This window comes from Onychomys torridus, chromosome 15 (genome assembly GCF_903995425.1).
Source record: "Onychomys torridus chromosome 15, mOncTor1.1, whole genome shotgun sequence".
NCBI lineage: Eukaryota > Metazoa > Chordata > Mammalia > Rodentia > Cricetidae > Onychomys > Onychomys torridus.
This window is the reverse complement of record NC_050457.1, coordinates 6129506-6149634: the sequence shown is the minus strand read 5'-3', so window position 1 is coordinate 6149634 and position 20129 is coordinate 6129506. Positions and strand designations below refer to the sequence as shown.

The window sequence follows — 20129 nt, the reverse complement described above, 5'->3', positions numbered from 1 at the left end:
TATCACAAGTGGAAAGAGCATTAAGGGAGACTTAGCCAGAGAAAACATGACCCTGTTTTCACTGGCATAGCTTATTTTTAGCTGCCACATGAAAGATGGATTGTCAAGATGTCAGTGGAGCAGTGTGCCAGCAGGAAGGGTGATTGGGAGCCACCATCCTTTACTCAATCATGAGTGATGGAGATCGAGAGGACAAGATGTGGACAATTTGTTGGGTTAAAGATGGAGACTGAAGAAGAGAAGTCATGGATGATTCCTAGAAGCAGCTGGACTGTGGTACCAGTCTTATGAAATTTTATAGCTGGAGTAAATATTTAAGAATTCTGCTTTTGCACATGTTAATTTCAGATCCTGCTGGACAAGTCCCTGGAGGGTCACAAAGGCTGAGTCTGCTTTTGTTAGGTGACCAGGGATGACAAGGCACAGCAGGTGTTTGTGTAGGGAGCTGCTGACCCCACAAGACTGTGATATAGCTAGCTTGTGAGGAATATAGAGCTGAGCTATGGGCTCCTGCCTTACAGGGATCAGAGGAAGGAAGGCTGGAAATAAAGAGGGAAGAAATCTGGGAAGGTGAGAGTCCTGTAAGCATCAGGTGAGGCAAGAAAGAAGAGGCATGGTGTTTCCACAGGGAGGGAGTAGTCCAGTGCTGCTGAGGTAGAAAGTGATAAGTGAAAAGAACCATGTGGTCTTTTCCCTCTAGAGGATATAAAAACTATACAAATTAGAATTATAGAAACCTAAAGCTATGTTTGCTATAATCCAAATATTACTTTCTGATCAAACGTAGGAACACTTGTACTCATTTTTGCAATGGGAATTTAAGTATATTCAGGAAAATCTGCACAAGGCAGAATTTTCAGTTTTGGTGTCTTATTCTAGCATGTTCTGATTGGCAGGATCCAAGCACATGCTGGAAAGTGTTGGTCTTATAACTTTACCAGTGTTTATGTGTTTGTAACATAAATACTTAAAATACATTTTTGTTTATCTGTTATTACAAATTACTAGGTACGATATTACAAATTACTAGGTACGATTTTTCATCCTTTTTATTTCAGCACAGATAAACCAGGAATTAGCCCAATGTATCATAGAATAGTTTCATATTTGTGTATTCTTTGTACTGCAAAAAATCCCTTGCTTAAAATTGATCATCTACTGGAACTCGATGTGCCTTTCAGGTAAGCTGGGAGATCCTAGGGCCCACTTCTCAGGAAGCCTTACCACCGCAGAATGGAGACATTGAGGACCCTGTGAGTGGCGTAGTCTATTTTGGAGAGGGAGAAGGCGGGGTCAGAACCATCATTCTTACCATTTGTCCTCACGAGGAAACTGAAGTTGAAGAGACTTTCATTGTTCAGCTGAAGCCTTCAAAAGACGCTAAGTTAGACCCCAGAGCAAAAGCTGTTGCAATAACAGTAAGTCTGGATGCCTTCGCTGAAAAAGTTTGGGATTTAGTAGAAAATTAGTTCTATTGCTTGAGACATGCTGATGCAGAACTGAAATACTAAAACCTTCAGAAGGCGCTGGGGATGGGGTTCAATTTGTGTAGTGCTTGCCTAGCATGCATGAAACCCTGGGTTTGAGGCCAGAAATACCACATGTGGTGATGTGTGCCTATAATATAATCCCAGCACATAGGAGGTGGAGGCAAGGTTAGCTTCTGCTCCATAGTGAGTTTGAGGCCAGCCTGGTATACAGGAAATCCTGTCTCAAAACAAACAATAACATGAGGTTTTAGTAGTTCTCATAAGTCAAACATTCTTACTTTTATATTAGTTAATTTCATAGCAGCTTCACTATTGATAATTTTTATTAAAATTTTAATGGAATGTTAAAGTACTTATAACTAACATTTTATAGAATATTTTAGAGAAACTTTGGCATGTGGAGAATATTTGACATTTCTAGAGATGAGATATTTATTATGTTGTGGTAAACAGAATATCTTGTCATCAAACTTTTTCAAAATTATTACCTCCTTGTGAGTCAGACTAAAGGTCTTTTCACGTGGCACAGTGGTTGGATCTGACCTGACTTCCATGTCTTTCATAGGAACTCCACAGTCAGCAGAGGGGAGGTGCTGGGGGAAGTACTGGATTCTAAAGACAGTACAGAGAAGGGATAGATTTCATTTTTGAAAACACTGTTTGGGGTCTGGATCTGTTAGTGGTTTCCTGAGAAAGAGAACCAAAGGGAAACACACACACACACACACACACACACACACACACACACACACACACACACACACACACACACGCATGTATGCACACACACATACATGAATGCATGCACACACACACATAAACACATACACACATGCATGCACACACACATGCATGCACACACACACATGCACATACACGTATGCACACAGTATGCATATGTAAGCACACACAGACAAACATGCATATATACCATGTATGGGGGAAGGGAAGAGAGAGGGTTGACGGAAAACGAGAGGAGAGGGGAAGGAGGGAAGGAGGGGACGAGGGAGGGATGCATGAATTTGGTGAGTAGGCAGGAAACATGGAAGAGCTGCAGTTGTCTTGGTATTCCATGTGACAGGGCCAGGAAAGTCATGCATGGCTCCTGAGTTCCAATCTTCCCTCTTTACTGTTCCATCTTCCTGCTGATTGGGTGAGATCTACACGCATTATTGAGGGTAATATGTTTCATTTAGAACAACTGACTCAAAAGCTAACTGTATCTACAAGTACTTTCACAGCGCTATCTAGAATGGAGTTTCACCAGACAGTTTAACGCCGTATCCTTGCCTGTGTGTTGTACAGTATTAAACAGTGTGGGGGCTGGGGAGTATCTCTGTGGTGAAACATGCACTGAGCTTGATCCTCAGCATCAGAAGGAACAGCTACTGCCCATAGGGCCTTTGTCTCTGTCTGCTCTGTATCATAGGAAGCATGTAAACGGTGCCACTGGCTAGATGGATGAGGTCTATGGTGAATAAAATGCTGGCATGAAACAATTACCCCTTTGCTTTCTTTGAGTTACCATCTTTAATTGATTCTATCTTTGGAGAATAAGAACCGATTTGATCCAGACCATAGTCAAGTGTAGTAAGGAAGATTTTCTTTTTCTTTCTTTCTTTTTTTTATATCAAATGGATTGTTAGGGTTATATTCAAGTACTGCTTCCGTGTAGAATTCCTTCTGGTTCTGCCAAGGTTAACCTGTTAGATTTTGTCATCATTTTTCTATATTCTGTTCACGTCCTGTTAATGTTTGTTAGGTACAAAAGTTTGGTGATCCGAACGGAGTCGTTCAGTTTGCTCCAGAGTCTTTATCTAAGAAGACGTATTCAGAGCCACCACTATCAGATGGACCCACACTCATTTCCTTCCATGTCACAAGAGCCAGAGGCAGGTCTGGAGAGATCACGGTATTGGCTGTTCTTTGATTTTCCTGAATGAGTATCAGTTTGCCTCACATATGTGATTAGGGGACAGAGAAATCTTACGTTCTAGTGAATTAAAGATTATGCTGACTTGAAATTACTAGGGTTTTCAGAGGAGCTAAGAGGCTTAGTGCCTTTGCATTCTGCAGTGAGAACCGGCTCTGGATGTGCTCTCTAAATTAAATTTGGTACCAGGAGCAGAGCCAACCATCTCCATTATTATGAAGGCCTGAGGTGTTTTGTGTTTTCTTGACTCCCCTTCTGAAGCCCTCAGTGTTTTTGTAAATTGCTTATTATCTTTGTCAAGGCCTTATTTCTCACAGAACGTTTCTATGGAAGCAAATGTTTTCTGAAGATCTATATCTTGTGTTTGTTGGTGAATCCTGCTTTGGTGCTTTTGGCTAACAGATAAGGTGGTCTGTTTGCTCAAACTGTCATATGTTTTATACTTTGTGAAATTTCCCTAAACACCTCATCTCTCCTCTGAACTGAAGATTAACTAGGTTTGTTAGTTTTTTATTTGAAAGTTTGTGATCTAGTGACAACACTTGTGAAGTAATGATTAATTATTATTGTTTTATATGTTATTTTAATAAGAAAACACAAAAATAATGAGTTATAAACTTACTTTGAAAACTTTTAGAAACTTAACTGTTAAACTTGCATGAAAATAAAAATATCCATGCCAAAATTAACTTGACCTAAAGTCTATATGACTCAATGAACAGTTAAAATAAGCATTAAAAATGGAGCATCACACTAAATATTATACTTTCAGTTTCAGCTATATTTTGTACACTTACCCGTCACCAAAATAAACAAAAACAAAAATCTGTGACAGAGTCAGAACTGGAGGAACTCGATCTTTATCTTCTTTTATAGTTAGTGACCATGACCATAGTCATTCCTTCCTCATCCCCAATAATTAGCATTTCTTGTTTTTTTCTTTCATGTTATACTGTAGCCCCATGTACTTTTGTTTGCATATATGCATATATTTTTGGCTAGTTTCTACATATGAAAGAAAGTGTGCACTGTTTTTCCTTTCTGGGCTTGTGTGGCTTCTCTTGATATTGTACATTCTAAGTTCACCAATTTTCCTGCAGAATTTTAACTTCATTTTCTTTACACACACACACACACACACACACACACACACACACACACACACACACACACACACACCAGAATTTCATTATCCAGTCATCTGTTAATAGACAACTAGGTTGATTCCAATTCTTTGCTATAGTGAACGAGGCAGTAACTTTTAGAAACTTTACTCTTAAACTTGCATGCAAATAAAAACATCCACAAATAAAAACGTGGATGTGCAAGAATCTCTACAGTATAGTCTGCAGGTCTCCAGATGTGTGTCCAGGAGTGATTTAGGATATATCATATACTTATTGTTGGCCTTGAAATATTGTGTATGGTCCACACACTGGTGTATGTGTGGAACTGGCACATTAGAGTTTGCCTGCTTCTTTTCAAATCATACCCTTATTCTAAAAGCAGGTCAATAATAAGATTAAAGCACACCCTGTCCTTCATATTCTATATGAAAGGAGTTAATGCACTTTCCAAACTAGTATATACTTCCAAGTTTGTCTAAATGTAACAACATATAATTTACATTTCCATTTTGCATGAAACAGAGGAAACATAATTGGGAGGTTTCTTGTTCCACAGGCCGAGTTATGGAACTGCTGATTTTCTTCTTTTCATGCCAGGTGCACTGGGAGCTCAGCAGTGAGTTTGATATCACTGGAGACTTTCTTTTCACCAGTGGATTTTTCCCCATTGCTGATGGGGAGAGTGAAGCAAGCTTTGATGTCCATTTGCTGCCAGATGATATACCTGAGATGCAGGAAGAATATGCTGTGCGGCTTGTTTCTGTAGAGGGAGGTGCAGAGCTGGACCTGGAAAAATGCACCGCCTTGTTCTCTGTGTCTGCAAATGACGACCCGCATGGTGTATTGGCCCTGTATTCAGATCATCAGTCGGTACTGATCGGGCAGAGCCTCATTAGGTCCATCCAGATGAACGTCACCCGCCTTGCTGGAACGTTTGGTGATGTGGCTGTTAGATTTCAAATACTGTCTGATAATAAAGAAGACCCCATTGCTTCTGAAAACGAAGAGAGACAGCTGGTGATCAAAGATGGCACCAGATATAAAGTAGACTTGGTGCCTTTGAAGAATCAGGTTTGTAGCACTTCTTCAAATTCCTGAAAGTTCTAGCAGAACCCCTTTGGGAAAGCCCTTGTGTTCTTCCTGATCCACTGACGTGCTTATTTCAATATGTAAAGGTAATCATAAAACTGTCTTAGGGAGTGTATTGTCTCAGTGGAAGAATGGTGAAGCCGTTGGGAGAATCCAAGCAGTTCAGAGACAGGCCAAGCACCAGAGTGATGTTTCCATTTAATCACGTTGGTCTATCCATGTTAGCTAAAGAAGGACTAGAATAGAGAAGCAAGACTTGTCACTTTGTTAAGGGTTCTTTAAGAAATGGCTAGAAGTGGCCTGAAGGTGGGCGGACATGCCCAGTTTAGGGGAGGTTGGAGAAGAATTGAAGAATTGTAGATAACATGACATGTCTTCCATTGTAGATCTATGCCATGGGTCAACCCAGAGCTGTTGTAAATGGAAAAGCTTTAATGAGCATGAAGCTACATTTTAATTAATGCACATCCAATCAACAAACAACAGCTTTCAGAATTACTTACAATGATGCCAAAAGATGATAGAAAGAAGCCCATGAGACACTAATGGGGAAATATAGTAATTTTCCATTCATGTCATCTAAGTTGCATATAAATTTATGATCCACGACAGTTACACCACTTCACATGCCTATTACAAGAATATGTACTTCCCACATTTCTTAGTTAGTAAGGGTTTCTATTACTGTGAAGAGACACCATGACCACAGCAACACTTATAAAGGAAAACATTTAATGGAGGCTAGCTTACAATTCCAGAGCTTACAGTCCATTGTCATGGCAGGAAACATGGTGGCATGCAGTCAGAAATGCTGCTGGAGAAGGAGCTGAGAGTTCTACATCCAGATCAGCTGGCATCAGGAAGAGAAAGTGAGACACACTAGGCCTGGTGTGAGCATCTGAGAACTCAAAGCCCACACTCTAGTGACACACTTCCTCCAACAAAGCCACGCCTCCTGATAGCGCCACTTCCTATGGGCCTATGGGGACCATTTTCTTTCAGACCACCACATCATGCAACCTTTTAATCTTTTCTACATTTGGGTCTTTATTTTTGTTGTTTTAATGAATGGGGAAAATAGACTTTTGATTAGGCATTGGTTTCACAGTTGTTCCTGCATTTTTGAAGATCTGTGGGAAACTGACTCATGTATGGCTCTGACTTGTTAATTTTTAAATTCTATATCCTGTGCATAAAAAATGTCAGGACTAGAAGACATAAAAGGATGTGGAAAAATGAGACTCATGTTCACTTATCAGGTGAGGGGTTATTTACAGGAGTAGAAATGACTCAAAGAAAGCTTCATCGCCAAAGCTGGGAACCTGGAGCACACTGCTCAGCCTGCAGGCAGCTCAAATGGTTTCAGAATGTCCTTTCTAAGCGATTCAGTTGACTTACACCTCTTCCAGGAAGCTCAGCTGATTCTGCTTCTTCCAGGCAGCTGTTATACTAGGCTCAGAGGTTTCTCTGTAGCTTGGCTTGCGTACTCTTGGGAAGAAGGGGCCCAAAGAAACTGGTTAGTTTCAGGGACTTCCTGGAGCTATTTAATTGTTCACCTCCCTTCTTAAGGAGCTCCCCTGCAGGAGGGAATGTCTCCGTCTCAGAGGAAACCCTTAAACAACACATCTCTCCACATCACCCCGGACCAAGGGCTCTGGGATCACTGAGGAAGATGTTTGGAATGATTGTGAGAGCCAGAGGTAGTGAAGGACTGCCGTGAAACTGTTTTCTTGATATGACTGAGCCATTGCCCACACAAACTCACAGCAACTGTGGTTATATCCACAAGTCCTATACATGATCTAACCAGTCAAAATCCCAATGCAAAAGGGAAGGGCTTCTAAAGTCCCACAACTAGCCGAGGAGCTATTGACAGTTGATGGTTACTGGAAGAGGAAGGGTCAGTTTTCTTCATAGTTAGGAGCAGTGATAGGCTGTCCATACTTCTGTGACAGACTGGTAGCACTCAGGGTTGATCTTTCAAGAAAGTGTCTAGAGTAAAGGTTTACATGCATGTGAACCTAAAATAGGACTTTCCCCAATGGTCATCTTCCATATTACCTGCAATGCACATAATTCATTTTTCTTTAAAATTTGAGGGTTTAGTTATAAGAGTTCTCACAAACTTCTCTCTGCTCTACATTGCTGGGTGGAAGGGAGGGCTTTGCTCAAATGAGCTCAAATGTGCAGTGGCTTCTGATCTTTAAGAGCATCTAAGAACAAGGAAAGATCGTCGAACTCCTGGTCCTCATCCACCACTTCAATTGTTGCTATTCTTGATTTTGGTGTGGGGACACCTTCATTTGTAAAAATTGTTTGAGCCACTTTCAGTAATCTCGTCGTGGCCGGCTGGCCTCCCTTAGAGCACTAGATGTCATTATCAGAAATTGCCTATAGGGCCTGCTTGTTGGAGGGCGCCATTAAAATTAAATTGTTATCTTTTATTGGTTTTTCTCGGGGGACCGCGCCACCAGCGGCCCCTCGGACAGTTTCTATACTTATATCATTCTCTTACTAGTTGGAGTGATACCTCCCACAAATATCACTGGGCCTATGGCACTCTGTATGAAATTGATCATATCTCTCCATCTGTGGTATGGCATATGTAATAAGCGCCTAATCCCGCTGGTCAACCACATAATCAGCGAGGTCTGTAGCCCATTCATGTTACAATCTAACCGTTACAACCTTTTCGTGGTGAACAGACCATGTTTCCCCGCTATCCCCATATCTTTCCCCTCTCTCATGACCCTCTTTGACCCACTCCACCAGATCGCTCCATCTCTGCTTATGTACTCACCCGCTCAGTCGGGTGCTTCTTTTTGTGTTGTATCTATTCCGTGCTATTTTCGTCTGGACCAACTACTCACAATGCAACTATCTCCAGCTCTCCACGTTATCCCTCCGGCCTGCTGTCCTCCTTTTCCAGCTCTCAGACACCATCAAGTTGGGTATTCTTGCATACCACCAGTTGAGCAGCCTATGTTCTATGTGATTCATCCAGGCTCCGCACCTTGATCGCTACATAGACGAGTATGCTCTATCGTATCACTGAGATCTCACTATTGCCACTCCACACATATAGCACCCATCGACTACAATAGCTTCGCGCATATGGAAGATGTTGTGTCTAGGCGCGCTGTGCCCTTTCATCATCTGGAGACGGACTCTTCTGGTCGGTAACTTGTATTGACTTTACTTTCTGAATCCTCTTACTGAACTGGAGTTTATGCGTTGTTCTGCATATATTGTGAGTATGTACGGGCTAGATCAGAAGTTCGCTTCATCATGACTCAATTGAGGTCAGTTTTAGCCAAGTGGCGAGTTTACATGAGTTGCTAGATTTACATTTTGCATATCTAGTAGTATTTAATCTGATTTCACAATACATGCGGACTGCTGGTTGTTAGTTGTGAGTAAGATTCAAAGATTATATGTGCAGATCGACGCACTTCTCATAGACGGACATACAGTTATGTGAGCTCGCGTCTCGAAATATTTGTGTGAGTCTTCTGGTGTCGGTGGAACACTGGCCTAACTTTCTGAGGTTTGTTCTTAGGCAATCTCAATAGTGTGCACTATAGCCCCCTATGGGTATTAACTACTCACCCTCGCTGTGCACCACTAAGTTATATCCACACGCGACTCACAGTGTATAGCCCGCCAATTGGACGAATGCGTCCCGCTCGTATCACTGTGCTACTGTTGTCTTCTCAATCCGCATGTCACCGCATGAGCTACACTCGAAGTAACTCCTTTCCTGTCCTTAGTGTTTTCCTAGGTCACGCAACTTTGACTCGTTACCCCCCGTCTCCACCCATACTACTCCTCCTTATCTTTTACTTCACCGATCTTACTTTATTCTAACCTGACCACCCTCGCACTTGCTTCTCCGCCGCTCTCCTTAATTATTCCCCTATCATCTTTACATTCTCACCCATTCCTAATCCACAGTTTTATTTGGTAACACCTCTTGCGGAATTCTCAATGTTGTCTTAGCATATCACATACTTCTGCAAGCTGTTAGCATTGTTTTAATTTATTTGTTATTATCTCTCTACCTTGGAAGATAGTTTAACCTTCTCTCGGACCCATTAAGTATTCTGCCTGCCGCCTCTACAGCTTCATGCCCAACCCACCGCACTCTAAAATACACCCTTTTCTATAGCCATTCAGATATGGTCATGGCTGAGAGCCAAAATAGCTGTCAGTCAGTGTGGCCTACTCGCTCCAGTGGAAGTGCAAACAGCTTCTGGAGGCTCCTCGCTGTTCCAGCAGTGCTTCATTAGTTACCAAGTAATGGAGAGGACGTGAGTCCTGGTTAGGTGGTTGACAGCGTGCTCTTTGGTGGTCGGGATGTCTATTGGCCCACGACCTCTGCTATCTTGTGTCTGGTTGTTCCCATTGTGCATGTGATAGCCACGGTGCTGTCCTGTGGCGCCGCCTTATACAGTTTTGAAATCCAGGCTCTGCCCGCAAATACTCTCTCTAGTTCGCGTGGTCTTTGCTCTGCCCCTCGGCACTGCACCACGTAATGGCCTGAGGCCCATAGTGTTTCTGCGCGGCTACACTCATTTGTACAGGATGTGATAGACTCCAGTCTAGTAATACCATGTGTCATAGCACACCTGATACCATCACCGTGCATGTCCACTGAACAGGGGACGCTATCTGGCCGGGCTCTACTCGGACTTGGCGGCGATTTTACCTTGGCGTCTCCCTTTCCCCACACGCGCCACAAGTCGTTCCCTTTGTGAATTTAGCCTCCGACCCGCCGCTGTAAGTACTAAATTGGGCCAGTAACACATGTGGGACGCGTGCGCGTCAGACTCTTGTCTCTGCTTTTTTTCTACATCTCAGGGTTTTTCTCACCGCCAGCATTTCCGTGAAAGCCCGCCGACCACAGCAAAATACACTCGGTGCATCCATACTTAGTAATGTTTCTGTTTTAATTAGATCATTACCTTTATTGATTCCTCTTATCCTCAACCAATTTAGATGTTAGAACCCACTTTAAATAAGCCAGGTACTAGATCTATTTGGTATATTGGACATCCAGAATCACCTTACTACAAATGTAGCTCAAATTTATTGTAGATGTGACCAGAGAATTTTAATTAGACCCCATCAGTTGCTATGGCCCTACAAAGGAAAACAGGAAATTAAACTACCAAGAAACAAGAGAAACAACACTGGGGTGGGAACAATTGTTTCCAAAGAGAAAAAAAAAGTAACGAATATTCTGATGTGATTGTATGATTCATGGATGAAATGAAGATTTGAAATGTAGCTGATAAAAAAAGCACACAGGAAGAGTGAGGACAAATGTAGCCTATCACATGGATGTCCATGACACATGGTGTCCATGTTTCCTTACACCTCAGAGCTGGGAGATCAACCTCAAGTTATTTTTGAGGCAGATTGCTCTAGGATCACACTGAAAGGCTGGGACACTCAGAATGAGACAACATGTACAGTAGTTTAGAGTGTGTGTGTGTATGTGTGTGTGTTTGAGAGAGAGAAATAGAGAGAGAGAGAGAGAGAGAGAGAGAGAGAGAATGAGTGTGTGTGTGTGAGAGAGAGAGAATGAGTGTGTGTGTGTGTGAGAGAGAGAGAGAGAATAGAGAGAGAATGAGTGTGCGTGTGTGTGTGTGAGAGAGAGAGAGAAAGAGAGAATGAGTGTGTGTGTGTGTGTGTGTGTGTGAGAGAGAGAGAGAGAGAGAGAGAGAGAGAGAGAAAGAGAGAATGAGTGTGTGTGTGAGAGAGAGAGAGAGAATGAGTGTGTGTGAGTGTGTGTGTGTGTGTGTGTGTGTGTGTGTGTGTGTGTGCATAGTGGTTTTTATAACCTCCTATTATCTGGACTTGTAACACTCAGATGCTCAGGATTTGCTTAATCATTCTCTCTTTTTTTTCTGCGGCAGAGAAGTAAGTGTGTGATATAAGCTGTCAACCCTCTTAGAGGAAGGTGCATTACTTACATGGTTTGTTTACTTGGCAAACACTTACTAAGTGCTTGCCATGTGCTGGCACTCTCGTGCCCTGGTCTCACAGCTGCCAGTTAACAGTTGTTGCTCTGGGGAGCTTGTGTTCTGGGGATGTAAAGCGCCAATGGCTATGAAACGTGCTGTGGAGTCGCTTTAGAAAATCACATGTCCAGCCTCGGTCTGAGGGCTTTTGCCCTGTATCTTGTTTTGTCCTGTTTGAGAATGTTTGTAGAAAAACCTTATTGAAAAATCATAGCTCTCACCTCCCACATGTTACTTTCTCATTTATACGCTCTGGGCTATCAAGACTACTGTGGCGCTGGAGGACGCATAAATTCCTCAATCTATTAATGCCTTCCATTTCCCTTTTCAGGGAGTGACCTCCACAACGGCATCATAGGCTTCAGTGAGGAATCCCAAAGAGGTCTGGAACTGAGGGAAGGAGCTGGTAAGAGCAGACAGCACCTGGTTATCACAAGGCAGCCAAACAGGTAGGGGTGTGTGTGTGTGTGTGTGTGTGTGTGTGTGTGTGTGTGTGTGCATGCTTATGCATGTGAGTGTGTAGATGTAACATCCTGAAATTGTACACAGAACTTAAGATTCATACAGAATGATGAAGGTAGAGTGAATGTTGATAGAAGGTATCCTGCAAGCTAGTTTTTCAGAATAAATATATATTCTTTTAATTAAAATATATTTATTATTATTATTGTTTATGCTGTGGGGGTCATGCCCTTACGATGGCATGGTTGGGTCAGAGGACAACTTTCAGTTGTTACTTTCTTCTTCCATGGATCTTGGGGATTACATTTGGGTTGGCAGTCTAGGATGGCCAGTGTTTTACAGCCAAAGCTCCCCACTAGCCCAGAGATTCTGTCGTTCTCCAGCTATTACTTAACACATTGGGTTGCCTAGAATGTTTTGCATACCATGCAAATCAATGTCAGATGACTTAGGCCATCACTTCATCACGATAACCACTCTGAAGAGGACTGATTGTAACCCTGTTACTACCACTGTGTTCCTTTGTGGGTGCAGACAGACAAGGAGATCCGTTGTCACACTGAAGGTTTTAGTCTGGTGGCAGAAGAATGCAAGTCAGAATGCAATTTTACCTTTTGCTTGGACCAACTGTGAAGCACTAAGACCACACCAGTTATTGTAAGGAGCTCAGCAATGGCGAAGATGAGTGGGCTTTATCCCTACTGCTGTGTGCTGTCTGTCCGTGCAAAAGAAGTCTCCCCCCCCCCTTTTTTTTTAGCTGACACAAGATAGAATCAATTGGGAAGAGGGACTTTCAATTAAGAAATATTCCTCCATAAGATTACCCTGTAGGCTCCTAGCACTGGGAGATATGCAGCCTGAAATGGCCATTTCCTGTAACTAGGTGAGACTTCCAGAGGAGGGCTTGGGACCCCAACACAGCCACATAACCTCTGGCCTACAATTAGCCCTGCCTACAAAATACACTGGGAAAATGGTGGCACAGGAATTATGGGAGTGGCCAAGCAATGACTGGTCCAGCTTGAGCCCCGTGCTATCAAGAGAGGGAGCCCACTCCTGACACTGCCTGAAAGGCCAGGACCCAGAGGCTGGACAGTCCAGAGACCTAGGATAGAGCCAAACATGACTGGCAAAAAAGAAAAAAACACCTTAATGAAATGATTCCTAATGATATTCTGGTAATCTTATAGAGTGGTGCCTAGCCCGACTGTCATCAGAGAGGCTTTATCCAGCAACTGATGGGAACAGATGCAGAGACCCACAGCCAGACATTAGGGAGCACTCAGGGAATCCTGCAGAAGAGGTGGAGAAAAGATTGTAGGAGCCAGAGGGGTCAAAGATATCACAAACCCACAGAACCAACTAACGTGGGCTCACAGAGACTGAACCACCAGCCAGAGAACTAGGCCCTCTGCACATATGTTACAATTGTGTAGCTTGATTTTGTGGGACTCCTAACCTGGGGAGCAGGGGTTGTCCCTGACTCTTACCTGCTTTTGAAGGTGACTGAGCTCCCGGGACACTGGGAGCATCAGAGCTTTCCTTGCAGGCGAATTTTGTAGTGAGTCTTTGGGAGCTCAGTACATGTCTGTACTTGGTATGTCCATGTACATGTGTATGCATTAATACCTCCACTGGGGTCTATTCTGTAAAAGTAGGACATCATTTTGCCTTTAAATGTTATAATTATAGCTTTTATTTATTTATTTTTGAGTAGTGTCCAGAGAAAATATCGTAAAAAAACAAATAATACCTATTTACTTGAGATCAGAGATTATCTCTACTTTTTGTTAGTGCATTTTTGTTGCATTGGATGGAAAGAATTTTACTTAACATTCTTCACTGTGTCAGTTCATCACTGACCAGTGTGTAGTCGGAGAATGCCATGGAGACCATGAGTCCTAGTGCTCTTTTCCTCTGCTGGAAGTGCTCCTCACTTTCAGCATTGTCCATCCTGCACTAAGTGCTGCCACTGTGTCGGGGAGGAGGGACAGTTAGCGTATCTGCCAGGCTCTGCGAGTCACTCTGTCACTGTATTGCATGGCCTTGTTTTGTGCACAGGGCCTTTGAAGATGTCCAGGTCTTTTGGCGAGTCACACTTAACCAAACAGCCACCATTCTCCAGAAAGAGGGGCTAAACCTAACAGATGAGCTCCGGTTTGTGGCAGGGGTCACAACTTGCAGAGTGGGTCAAACAAGATGCTTTATCCACCTTGAGCTCAATCCGGAGAAGGTACGTGCTATGGACAGCTAACCATGTCTTCAGAATTATTCACCTCAGAGCATCATTACTGAAACTTACACATTATGTGGTAATTATGTCTAGCCATAATGTCAAACCCTCTTTTTTAGACCAAAGATTTAAGAGGTAAAACTTATGCCATTGTCAGTTTTTGCTGAGAGTGTCTTCTGTGTTTGTTTCTCGCCATTCCTAGGGTACCTTTGGCCCAGCCGCTCGCCGTGTGTTGGCCAGATTCATATCTCTAACTGACTCCGACTGTTTACAGCTTTGGTCTTATCGTATTCATACATGTTTCTTCTTCTGTTTATACACAGGGGATATTTATTCTTTTTTCAGAGATTCTTGGGTCGTACAGTTCTGATTTATAAAAACAGGCACAGAAAGCCTGCTTGGTACATCCTCAGGTAAATGAGCACTGGTTCTGGCTACACATGGCCCGGGAGGCAGACACTGACCCCACTGCCAAGACAGTCTGCAGCATTCAAATGGTCTTATTTTTTATGTATTAAATTAAAATATCTGATAAAAGCCTGTCCACCAGATTATGATATGAATGTTCGAAAGCATAATGGCTTCTGTGCATGAGCCACAAACGTTAGGCAGCAGAGGCAACACACACAGCTACACCTGCCTTGAAGCTGTTCGTGATGCTCAAGCCTGTTTTAAAATAGCGTCACTGTAGATTTGAGTCTTTCATTTCTCTCCTTGGTCTTTCACCTTTTGAGAATTGCCATCATAATTTTACTAATCTCGTCGAACACTGTCTCCATACATATTTTCCTATTTTGTGGATTCTTTGTCCTGAAACTGAGAAGGACCACTTGCCTCTGATGGCTGAAGCTTGCATGCCCTGGTAATTGCCACTTCACTTTTTGTGGGTTGTGAGACCGCGTGCCTGCCTCCAGCTGTCTCATATGAGAAGTGCTGATCAAGAAATCCACTTGGTACACTATGATATTTTTTATTAATTCATGCCTTCAAGGGTAATTTTCCCAGTACCCTGTTTCTCCCCCAGAATAATTTATCCTTTAAACTTTGCAGTGCCAGCAAAGTTTATAAGAGTCCTGTTAGAACTTCTGCAGTGTGAGGTTGCTTCTCTGTCTCCTTGTGTGTAGCAGGGCAGCCTGTAGGGTGGGAGAGCAGGCTGCTCTTCTTCCCCAAGTGTCCTGTTGTATGAAAGACAACCACCGGCCGTTTTTGTTTCTGCTTCACAGGCGCTAATCACTTATTCCTATTTTTGGTATAATTTTTGCTTTTCCTAGAAATAAATCTTTATATGTGGTTTTCTTGTTAAGCCCTTTAACTACTTAAATGCAGAAAGAGCAATGATGAGTTTATTTTTTTAATTTTTCTTTTTATTGAAAATAGATTCTCTTCTCACAAAATATATCCTGACTTCACTTTCCTCTCCGTCTCCTCCTCCCAGCTCCTTCACCTCCTCTCCCTTGCAAATCCACCCCCTTTCTGTCTCTCATTAGAAAACAAACAGGCTTCTAAGGGAAAATAACAATATAATATAATAATATAAAAGATAGGACAAAAACTAACACATCAGAATAATACAAAACAAACAATAGAAAAAGCTTTCAAGAAAAGATACAAGAAACAGATATAGACACAGATACACACTCATTTTCACACTCAAGAATCCCATAAAAATATAAAACTGAAAGCCATAATATATACGCAAAGATCTGTAACATAAAAAGTGAAAAAAATCTACTGCTGGACATGCAGCCTACCTTTAAGAGTAGTTTGTTTCCCCAGCGAGACTCCCTTGGGGAGTAAAGTTTCATTTGCAAGGGGTTATCAATTGTGGATTGCTTCTGGGTCAGGGATGGGTGTGTGTGTCCATTTCTCCTTTCAGCTCAGGGCCCCCAGCTGCTGCAGACCTGTGCAGGCCCTGTGCATGCTCACTCAGTCTCTGTGAGTTCCTATGTGCATTGATGGCTTTGTTTCCTTGGTGTCCTCCATTCCCTCTGGCTCCTTCACTCTTTCAGCCTCCTAGTCTGCAGGGCTTCCTGGTCCCTGAGGGGAGGGATTGGATGGACGCATCTCATTTAGGGCTGAGTGCTCTGAGGTCTTTCACTCTCTGTGTATTGTCTGGCTGTGGCTATCTAGTTTCAGATTCTTGGTGGCAGTGTTGGGAATGGATTTCATCTTGTGGAGAGGGCCTTAAGTCAAATCAGATACAGGTTTGTTGGTTTCACAGGCTCTGTGCCACTATTGACTAGCATATCTTGCAGGTAGGACACCGCTGGGTAAGTATTTCTATTTCCTCCTTTGGTGTGTGCAGAGCACCTTTTTGTACCAAAGATGCTAGAACGTAAATGAACGTAAAGATGAAGACTATGAAGGCACCAGCTAGGCTTCTCCATGCTCGATGAGTTGTGAAGGTGTGGACATCAACAATGGGGCCTTATCATCAGTTGATGAGTCTAGGCGACTGCATTGGTTGTTTGGGGGATCCCATGGGACAGACCCCTTTGGCCAACAACTCAACTAGTTGTAACACACTCCTAGTACTGGAAGCTTTATATGGTGGCAAGAGATGTCCAGATGCTCTGTCTCCCCTGTTATATGGCAGTTTCATTTAGGTTGCTTTCATATATGTGTGTGTATGTATGCATGTCTGCACACACACACACACACACACACACACACACACACACACACGGAAACTTTTACCACATTGGCTCTTAATTTTAGCTGTCCCTCCCCGCATTCTCCCCCTCTTCCCCTTTCCACTTGATTCTCTCATTCCAGGCACCCCTGTCCTGATCTGTCTGTAAGTATTCTAGTTCCATTTCCTAGGGAGCTCTTCCTGTCCCCCAGTACCTTATCTATATGTAACCTCCATGGTTCTGCAGACTGGACCTTGGTTATCATTGATTTAGCAGCTAATATCTACATGTAAATGAATATATACCATATTTGTGATGACTGTTTCTTAATAAGTGAATACATGTTTAACAGAAGTCCTCAATATCTCTATATTTATATTCTACATATTAACATTAATAAAACAGTAAGTATTCACTGATGTCACACAACTTTTAAAATTTTTATTCGTTATTGCTATATGTCTGAATGATCGGGGGGCACATGCCACTCCACTAACCTGGAAGTCAGAGAATATCTTTGTACAGTGGAGTCTCTCCAATTCTGACCTTTTCACTGGGTTCCTAATGTGGAACTCGGGTTACCAGGCCTATGTGTCTTTACTTGCTGAGCCATCTCACCAGCACCCACAACTACTTCTTTTATACTTAAAGTTTTTGATATTACTGTAGTTTCCTTTTTAACTAATTTTGAACTGCTTACTAAGCTGTAGGTTTTTTAAAAATTAAATTATTATCTTATGGCTACTAAAAATATCATTAGCTTTTGTCTTTCTATTATTTTATAGTGGTTTCATATTTCAGAGTCATCCTAATTTTTCTTTCTTTCTTTTGTGTGTGTGTGTGTGTGTGTGTGTGTGTGTGTGTGTGTGTGTGTTTTGAGAAAGGGTTTCTCTGTATAGCTTTGGTGCCTGTCCTGGAACTCACTCTGTAGATCAGGCTGACCTTGAACTGACAGAGATCCTCCTGGTTCTTCTTCCCAAGTGCTGGGATTAAAGGTGTGTGCTACCACTACCTGGCCCTAATTTTTCTTAATCTAATATATTTAATCAACTATTGCCCAAGGTTCAAAAAAATTGTTTGATCAGAAAGCATTTTAGAGATTGATGTTTATGAATTACAAGTGAGGTGGTTTTGAGCAGATGCCCGGCCACTATGGCTGATTCAGTTATGTTAGAACTACCAAACACTGTTTATACAAATCTGGAACTCTGTGTTATTATTTTCCATTCTGTAAATGCATTTCACCTTGCTCCAGTGAGGTTTTCCAGCTGCTGACATAACACTGTGTCTCACTGGCAATAAGAAGCTCATTCCTCACGATTCAGAACGCTAGCTCATGTACTGTACTTGAAAACACTTAAATCCCACTCACCCTTCTAACTTTTCATGGCTGTGCCCACAAACTGAAACTGAGGAAGACAGGAACATGAAAGGGCTGGTAAGATAAGCAGGGATCAGTTGCTCTGTGCTTGTCTTTTTGCAGGGGTGACACAATGTGGCAGATGATGCAGAGAATTCTAACCGCATATAGCCTTTCTCCTAACTCAATGGTTCTCAACATGTGGGTCTCAGCTCCTCTGTGCGTTGAATGATTTCTTAACAGGGGTCACTTAAAACCATCTAAAAACACAGGTATTTACATCACAATTCATAACAGTAGCAAAATTACAGTTATGAAGTAGCATTTTTAAAGTAATTTTATGGCTGGGGGTCACCACAACATGAGGAATTATGTTAAAGGGTTGTACCACTAGAAAGGTTGAGAACCACTGTCTTAACTAGCACCTCCACAAGATCATATTTGAATGTTTTAGATAGGTAAGAAAGACAACATTCTCAAAATATTATGTCTCTATTATCTTTCCAGCTATTAAATGGCAAGTCATAAGCAAGGATAGATTGCATATTTTTATTCAGTCAAAGAAAATTTAAAATAAGGAAAAGCTGAATATAGAGACACAGACCTTTGTTCTTTTTCTTTTTCTTTTCTTTTTTTTTTTTTTTTTTTAAGATTTATCTATTACGTTCACAGTGTTCTGCCTGCGTGCCAGAAGAGGGTGCCAGATCTCATTACAGATGGTTGGGAGCCAACATGTGGTTGCTGGGAATTGAACTCAGGACCTCTGGAAGAGCAGACAGTGCTTGAGGCTGCTTTGGCTGTTCTTCCAGAGGCCCTGAGTTCAACTCCTAGCAACCACATGGTGGCTCCCAACCATCTACAATGGGATCTGGTGCTCTCTTCTGGTGTGGAGACACAGATCTTTAATTGTAGTACTCCAGAGGCATGCAGGATGCAGTCTGAGGCCAGCCTGGGCATTAGACCCTGTCTCAGGAGTAAAGGAGGGGAATATGATTGTGTTCTTTTCTTTTCTTTTTTTTTTTTTTTTTTTTTTGCCGGATATGAGGACCGAACCCAGGGCCTTGCTCTTGCTAGGCAAGTGCTCTACCACTGAGCTAAATCCTCAACCCTAAAATGAAGGTTTTTGTTTTTGATTTTGAGACAGGGTTTCTCTGTGTAGCTTTGCACCTTTCCTGGAACTCGTTCTGTAGACCAGGCTGGCCTTGAACTCAGAGATCCGCCTGCCTCTGCCTCCCGAGTGCTGGGATTAAAGGCGTGCACCACCACCGCCCGGATTGTGTTCTTAAGAAGATGAAAACAATAAAGCACTGTAACCTTCTATGTATTTTCACAAATGTTATTACTTCAAATGGCTCTCGCTACCCAAGTTTGAATTCTTTCTAGTTCTCATAAATGGCGAACTAGCAGTATATGCCAGGAAACAGCGGCCATGATTTTTTGTGATGAGGTTTGAGAGCCTCTGCGGATGTGCCCACGGACATATACAATTAGTCCTAACCTTTTGGCCTAAGAACTGTCCGCAGTTGTTGCCAGAGAGATGGTCTCAGTCTTGTTCAGCAGTCCACACGGCAAGGCGGTTCAAGGTTTTAGCTCTGATGACAGAAGTCCTTGGTTCAAATCTTAGTTTGTCTGGTAATTAGTTAGGTAAGGCTGGGTAGGTTGTTTAGCCTTGATCAGCCTCTGAGGTTTCAAGGGGTTAACAGAAGGGCTGTTTAGGCCGAGTAGATGTGATGATAACAAATGCAGGTTATCAGCACAGCTCTTTAAGGGATGACT

At 42.4% G+C, this 20129-nt stretch overlaps 1 protein-coding gene across 1 annotated transcript in view; it reads left to right on the top strand.

Annotated features, from left to right (window-relative positions):
• Adgrv1 (adhesion G protein-coupled receptor V1) overlaps positions 1 to 20129 on the top strand; it is a 506561-nt gene that overhangs the window by 171416 nt on the left and 315016 nt on the right. The window contains exons 69-77 of the mRNA XM_036207476.1: positions 1182 to 1418; positions 3253 to 3402; positions 5148 to 5621; positions 8527 to 8590; positions 8725 to 8818; positions 10301 to 10438; positions 11743 to 11837; positions 11997 to 12114; positions 14189 to 14360. Of these exons, the coding sequence (XP_036063369.1) occupies positions 1182 to 1418; positions 3253 to 3402; positions 5148 to 5621; positions 8527 to 8590; positions 8725 to 8818; positions 10301 to 10438; positions 11743 to 11837; positions 11997 to 12114; positions 14189 to 14360 (1542 nt within the window). The remainder of the gene's footprint in view (positions 1 to 1181; positions 1419 to 3252; positions 3403 to 5147; positions 5622 to 8526; positions 8591 to 8724; positions 8819 to 10300; positions 10439 to 11742; positions 11838 to 11996; positions 12115 to 14188; positions 14361 to 20129) is intronic.